Source organism: Chanos chanos, chromosome 6, assembly GCF_902362185.1.
Source record: "Chanos chanos chromosome 6, fChaCha1.1, whole genome shotgun sequence".
NCBI classification, from domain to species: domain Eukaryota; kingdom Metazoa; phylum Chordata; class Actinopteri; order Gonorynchiformes; family Chanidae; genus Chanos; species Chanos chanos.
In genome coordinates, this window is record NC_044500.1 from 33,233,608 (window position 1) to 33,241,022 (window position 7,415).

General features: G+C 39.9%; 1 protein-coding gene across 1 annotated transcript; it reads right to left on the reverse strand.

The window, feature by feature from the left end:
• Positions 1-735: 735 nt before the first annotated feature.
• p3h1 (prolyl 3-hydroxylase 1) lies at positions 736-7,415 on the reverse strand. The gene is made up of 15 exons (XM_030778284.1): positions 6,906-7,415; positions 6,161-6,313; positions 5,594-5,783; positions 5,254-5,385; positions 4,880-5,019; positions 4,455-4,544; positions 4,292-4,344; positions 4,040-4,160; positions 3,507-3,644; positions 3,185-3,280; positions 2,804-2,954; positions 2,505-2,622; positions 2,309-2,384; positions 1,467-1,607; positions 736-1,338 (listed from the first exon to the last, which is right to left on the reverse strand). Exons 1-15 carry the CDS (start codon positions 7,413-7,415, stop codon positions 736-738), a joined length of 2,712 nt encoding a protein of 903 aa, XP_030634144.1.

Here is a 7,415-nt window from a genome sequence, read left to right on the forward strand (position 1 = left end):
GGGGGGGAATAATGAACATGAAGCACAGCTGCTCTGATTGTGTGCTATTTTGATTTGCGGTGACTGTAAGATTGCCGAAACACTGTGAAGGTCTAAAGTTTAACATAATGAATTCCCAGTAATAATACACTGAAGGTGTACTCTCAAGTCAAAATGAAGGCATGCTGAATATTATAAAAGTTGACACTGTAGGACATACAGTGGGCTATGATGGTTCCATTCTGCCACCTGGTGTAAGTCTGTGGTAATACATGTAAAACTAATAGACCAATGAAGCTCTGCCCAAGCAATACAGTTCAATCTATCTGCTAGACAGGTATAACGGACAAGCAAGTTCAAAACCTTTAATTTTATTCAATGTTAAGTCAGCTTTATTCAGAGCATTACTGTGGGAATTCTGCCTTTCACAAACATGGCATTTATTGTAATTTGTCTCTTATATTTGATCTGTGCTGGCAACTTTCCATTCACAGACGGGGAAAACCAGTCATTTCATTTACAAACATATTAAAAGACAGATTTTTTACCAAAGAAGTAAAAAAGGGACGTCTGTCAACATTTTAAAAATCCACATGATTGTCACCAACGCAACTCTTGCAGTCTTATCACATGGTTTCAATTTTATCGTTGCTGTAGCACCAAAAAAATGCAGTCTCTGTAACGTTATCCAAGAAAAAATATGTAACAAAAAAATCCAAAATTACACAACAACAATCACATTTAAAAAATACTCGTTCACAATTCATCCTTGTCTTTTTGTGTGTCTACTGTTGAGCTGGACACTGTTTGGGAATCCTGAGCTTTTGAACTCTTCACCTTAGGCTGCTTTGAACCCGAGCTCCCGCTACTCTCGTTTCCTGTTGCTTTTTTCGCGGCCGTTTTCACTGTTTTTTTGACGGCTGGTTTCTCTTTTTTGTCTGCTTGCTTGACTTTAGTTTTGTCTGCCTGTTTTGCTTTCGTTTTTTCAGACTGTTTGGCCTTAGTTTGGGTCCCCGTTTTGGTTTGTGTTTTGCTTCCTGCTTTGGCCTTGTCTTTGACCTTTGTTTTGTTATCGTCCTTTGATTTTCCACTCTTCTTGTCACCTGCTTTGGCAGGCTGCTGATCGGTGGATTTGACAGGTTGTTCAGTCACAGGCTCGTCCGTTCGTTCTTCCACTCGTTTATCTTTTTGTGACTCTACGGGTCCATCTGTTGGTATTAGCACCTGATCCCGTTCAGCCTCCGTGGTGGACGTTGTTCCCTCTGGCCCTCCAGTGCCGCTGTCTTCCACGGTTGTCTGGAACTCACTATCCACGGGTGTTGAGAGCATTTTCAGGAGGTCTTCTGCTTGAACTCGTTCCTGAAGAGTACAAAACGTCAAAGGATCAGTAAATATCTTTATGAGTCAGAAATATCTTTATGAGACAGTTCTAAAAGTGATTTTATGGCTAAAACACTATCCATAATGGCTGAGAGTGGGATACTAGCCTTCTCATGGTGACGAGGGTCTAAAGTGAACCACAGGGCAACGGCACACCTCTGACCCTTAGTGACAGCTCTGACCCCATGTGGGTTCTCCTTCCCAGCCCCGAAACCCACGACCCGTCCACACTGGGGTTTCACCACAGCCTGCACAGACAGGAAAACTAAATCAGCCTATATTCTCCCTGATGTCCTGAAATATTAAGCACTCAAAACATGGAAATACAGTCATAGGTCAGTTGAAATGGACATAGTGTGATAAATGTTTGATGGTATGATGAATGTTTGCTAGTTAAAAGTTTAAATTACAGTTACGGAGGATGACTGCATAGGGCTCATAACATTAAAACAATCTTTATATAACACGCTGATAAAGAGGTTAAGATTAGGATCTTATTATAATTCACCAGGCGGTATTTCAGCAGATTTTGTCTGCGTAATTTTGCATAACTGCATAATTTTAACAGCTGGTAAAATAATGCACTTTTTTGGCTATGAACATTTACATATTCCGTAAAAGAAATGGAGTCATGTTGAAATCTGTGAACACTAACGACCCCTGAAGTTCTTAAATATGATAAGTTCTTCTTGTGAAAACTTATGATAAGTTCTTCTTAGGAAGTTTTGTCTGCCTGTTTTGCAGACCGTTTGGCCTTTGTTTGGGTCCCGGTTTTGGCTTGCGTTTCGCCTCCTGCTTTGATGTGTCTTTGACCTTTGTTTTGTTATTGTCCTGTAATTTTTCACTCTTCTTGTCACCTGCTTCGGCAGGCTTGTGATTGGTGGAGGACATTTCATTGAATTGCACTGATGGCTTGTTAAAGAATGTATGAGACAATAAGAACACCCACTGTGACAGTTTTGGCATCCAGTTCAGTGAAAATGAAATCGCCACCTTCAAAATCATCATTGAGGTACAAAATGGCACTGAAACACAAGAAAAAAAATATACGTATTTATAACAAGAAATGTTTTGATAGACTCTGTGTGTGTATGTGTGTGTGTGTGTCTGCGTGTATGTACTTGCTGTAACTACTCTGTAAGTACCTGTAGTCTCTGTGTGTATAGGCTGGAGGCTCTTTGATACACTCATTGAGCTCTGAGATCAGTAAACAGTTGTCAGCATGCACAGGGTGGCTGAGATCCTCACGGTCCTCCTGTTTATCTGCAAAGTTACATCACAGTAAACCCAGCAATGAACTATAGAAAACAGATATTCTGCACACACATCAGTTAAGCAAATAATCTAGAAAATAGCATCCAAAAAATAACTAAAAGTAGATTTCCTAAAACAATCCACTCAAATTTTCCAACTTCAATTTGTAGCCAAAAAACTGACATCTCACCTTCGATAGCAGCGCGACAGACCAGATGTGTGTAGGAGAAGTACAGAGGAGACTCCAGTTGGAAATAAGACTCAATCACTTTCCGGATTTTTTCACTGACATTGAAAAATAGATGAGCACTCTTTAGAGGAACGACACCCTCTTGCCCCAGCTGTGAAGTACAACAGCAATTTCATTTCATTCAAAATATAGAAAAAGCAAAAGAAAAATGAAAAAACTTAAGCAGCAAACAACTGCACTTGACTGAAGCAGAGCCATCATCTCTCACTTCACACAGTACACAATATTTCACCTCTGTAAATTGCAGTAAATCCAATCTGTGACCAAAGTATACTTTTAAGTGAGAATTTAGCAGCTGTCCGAATCATTCAATGAGCTGACCTTTAGAGCCTTGAGAACAGTGACCCCCTGGAACATCTCGCTGGAGGAGTGAGGTGAGGGCCTGCCCCTGTATCCATCCCCCTTCTGCGCTGCCGCCTGAAAGAGAACCGAAAAAATAAACAAATAAAAACCTGAAAAGAGGCTGACTCAGCAACCTGTTAAATGCAGATATACTGTATATCAAAAGATTCTCTTTAGGTCTAAATCATTCTAAAGAAAGAAAAAGAGTAATATAAAATTCAGTAAAATAAAGAAGAACTTCCAGAAACACCTCAGCGGGGTAGTAATGATGGGAAACTGCTCTGAGAACTGGGAGACTCACATTAGACAAACGGTGAAGTTCTCGACATTCATCATCTGAGATCACACCATCCATCAACACTCTCTGTGTGCCATTCAGCTCCTTGGAGGTCATGGTCACTTTGACGTCATCTATGAGGAGACTGCCATTAGTGGGAGACTCTGCTTGGCTGAGCAACTGTGGTCCTGAATGGGAATACAATGGCAGTTACTTTAAGTCCTCTGGTTATGCACTCAGATTGATTTCCAATTCCTTTATTCATTCAAGATGTATCTATTACAGATCACCAGAGCAAGGACACATGAAGGATTACTGAAAGAGCATTATTTATACCCAGTTTTAACCAACACAGTTTAACAGAGGAGATTAGGGCAGAGAGTTCTCTGAGATTAGGGCAGAGAGTTCTTTTGTTTAGATATGTTTATTTTCTTGTGTTTGTCAAGTGCAATATTTAGTGAAAATGACTCAAAATCTCAGTGACCGGGATAGTGGGAAATCATAACGATATTGAGAGCTAGACATTATTCTGTTGTTTGCCTCTTACCATCTCTCACATGTTTCACCATCTTGGCCAAATCTGATGACTCTTTATGCTTCTCCTCCACTAGGGTCTCAATCTCCTTCATCAAATTGCCAATCTCCTCTGTGATCCGTGCAGCTGTCTCTCGCTCTGCCCTGTTATCAACAGTGGAGAAAACAGCCTTAGTGCTGTAGAGTGTCTTTTGAGAAGTGTGTGTACGTGTGTGAGTGTGTGTGTGCGCGCGTGTGTGTGTGTGTGATAGAGAGAACATCTTAGTTTATATTACTTCTGTTTCTCCCTCAGTTTAAGGGGCATGACATCTGCAGGGGTCCATGAGTCCTACCATGGGATTAAGACAAGGATATGTTATAGATCAATACACATCTGTGAACACCGTGAACAATCACAGGAAAATAAGAGGAGCTGGATGTTGTAAATTGTTTACTTACTGGATCAACAAAGGTTATTCCAAATATTTCATAACCAAAGTAAAGCAGCTCTTTCTCAAGCAAGGACTTCTTGATGTGCTGCCTAACAACCTGAAAAGAGATTAAATGTTACACCAAAGAACCTGTCCACTGCACTCTGCCTGAAAAATAATATCACCTTGTATAAATTATGTGTTAAGAACGCTGTCATAAACTGGTAGAGCACATGAAACTGATGTGGTAACATGTTAATGGCTGATAAATCAATAAAACTACTTAAAATGTCCAATATTTCAAACGATACACATATTACCTTGCCTCATAGTTCAACCTCTCATGAAGTAAAAAAAAAAAAAAGCTGTTAAATAATGCTATGTGCAGAAAGCAATTAGGAAAAAACAAAAGCTAAAGAAAACAGAATATCATCTGGTGAGTGTTTGCTGCACCTCTCTAGCGGAGATGTCAGCAGCTTTATCCTCTCCAAGCACAACAGAGTAGTACGCTAAGTTCTGATTCATAGTCTCATCCTCGGGGTGGAACAACAGATAGGTTTTGGCACACTCGATAGCTTTCTCATATTGTTCAGCTGTAACAGAAATAAAGAGACAGACACTGAGTGAGAGAAAGAGAGAACATCAGAGACAGAGATAAATGACACAAAGAGGGAGCAGTAAAATGAATGAGGGTCAAAGCAGAAAATATATAGCTTATAATTTGCATGATTCTTTTTCTGGAAGGACACAGATCCCTAAAACACAAGATGTCACCACTGCTTTTCATTTAACTGTCACTGACTGAACAGCATGGAGTGATAACGCACTGTTGTAGTACGAAAACTGAAGGTAGTTGAAATGCGATGGTAGGAAGTCCTCAAAAGGCTTGTCTCTTCCAGCAGTGGATGCCAGCTCTACAGCACAGTTCTGCTTGCAGTTGAGCACATACAAGTAGTGATCTGTGATTAAGAAAAAAAACAGAGTGAATGAATACAACTTGCATAATGTATGATAGCAACTAGCAACTAGCTTGTTGACTTTTGTGTCCATCATTTTTTCTGCCTATCAACCAAATAAAAAAAGTCAGAGAAATAAAAAGTGAATGATGCAGTTATTCATTATCTATAAAGACATGAGAATAGAGAAGGTGTGGGTCTGACTGCTTGCCTGTAATAGCCTGGAATAAATCTGCAGTGTATTCCATGTAGTTGTAGCCATCGTAGTCATAGGCACCCTCACAGAGGACACGACACTCCTGGTCAGCAGCGAAGTACTCATTCACAGCCAGCTCAAAATGATCGATGGCAGGGCCAAACTCATCAGAGCTGTACAACCTCTTTCCCTCTAGGAACTCAGCCTAAAAAAAGAAAAAAAAGAAAAACACCCAGACAACAGGCCATCACTATGCAAGTCTATCACTACTCTATCAGCATGAGCCCTGCATAAAGTCAACAGATCTCAAATCCCATACATTGACAAAATCTGCTGAAGTACTGCCTGGTGAATTGTAACAAGATCCTAATCTTAACCCCTTTATTAATGTGTTTTATAAAGGTCATTTTCACGATATGAGACTTATGCAGTCACCCTTTGTGACTCTAATTGAAACTTTTAACTCACAAACATTCATCATACCATAAATGCAGGACAGTTGCAGAATCTAAAATAAATAAATCTTACATTAATCAGGGCTGTGTTATATGCCAATCTCAAACACAGAGATTATTATCTTACCATATGAGGTTTGGCCTCTAGGTCTTTGAAGTCTGTCTCTTGCACACCAGCCATCATCTTGTAGTACTCAAGGTTCTGCCTCATCTCCACATGGTCTGGGTTGGCAATGTAAAAGGTATTTGCTGCTGCTACAGCCTTGTCAAGTTTGTTAATCTATACAGTAGTAAGAAAACAATGTTCAATTTCTTTCATCATGCTGTCAATGTTATGAAAACTGTAGCAGGTCTAACAACGTTGATCCCAATAAAATCTGTGACTAGAATACGGGAAGAATACACAAATTATTTAGTTTTCAAGGGCTTAAACAGAAAAGCTTTTTGTATTTCATTTTTCTTTATTTCATTGTTGGTTAGACGTACACAGTTACGGCTGGTATAAAGATCTGTAGCCTGCGGTCTCAAAAATCCTGACGAGGCTCAAGCCTGTGCTTGACTCCACCTAAAGACGTGGCACGGCAATCTACACTTGGGGGTTGGGGAAGCGATGATCTGCCACTGCCACATCAAATCGAAATGGCCAATTATGTGACATAATAACATTTTTAATATCAGCAACTTTTTGCACAACTTCAATATATAATGTCTATATAGCTACATATTTTTATTTTCAACATGTAAACTTTGCCCAATACACATGTATAGTAGCGGACGCTACTTGCACTAAACTACAGTTGCTGGTAAAGCGGGTTTTACTGTATACCTCTTCGGTCCCGGTATATAAAATATTTCTCTAGAACACTACTTACTTTGAAGTATGCGACTTGCAAATAATTGTACGGAGTCCTTTTCTTAAACTCAAGGTCCATTTCCTCACTTATTTTGTAAAGTGTAGGTGGCCCCAGCTTCTCGCTTTCGCATGAACTCACACATGCAGCTCTTTTCAGGATTCTCTGAAAAAATCCTAAATCTTCAATGGAGCCAACGCCTGGAATAGGTATACCCAAGCCAGGTATTTGTTCTCCAAAAGTGGTCTGGTTGGCACAGTTCAGTCGACATTCCGTTCTAACTTTATGAACTGAACGCTTATTTCGCAGTGCTAGTTCCATATTAAGGATGACCGACATCCAGTCTTGCTTATAATAAGCTTCAACTGCATTGTCGAACAACAAATCATATGGCTCCAAAAAGGAGGTATCGCTCAGCTGAGTGTCTGTATTAGTCCCCTGGACACTACATAAGTAAAAAGTAAAAAGCAACAAGCTGATCCACATCTTGAAACTTCGGGCCTCTGCAGATCCCAATTCAGAAAACCCCAT

Coding starts and splice junctions, on each gene's coding strand:
- p3h1 (XM_030778284.1), bottom strand. CDS start 7,415: ATGGGGTTTTCTGAATTGGGATCTGCAGAGGCCCGAAGTTTCAAGATG. Junction 4,345..4,454: donor GAATAACCTTTGTTGATCCA/GTAAGTAAACAA, acceptor ATCCCATGGTAG/GACTCATGGACCCCTGCAGA. Junction 2,385..2,504: donor TATACACACAGAGACTACAG/GTACTTACAGAG, acceptor CTTGTGTTTCAG/TGCCATTTTGTACCTCAATG.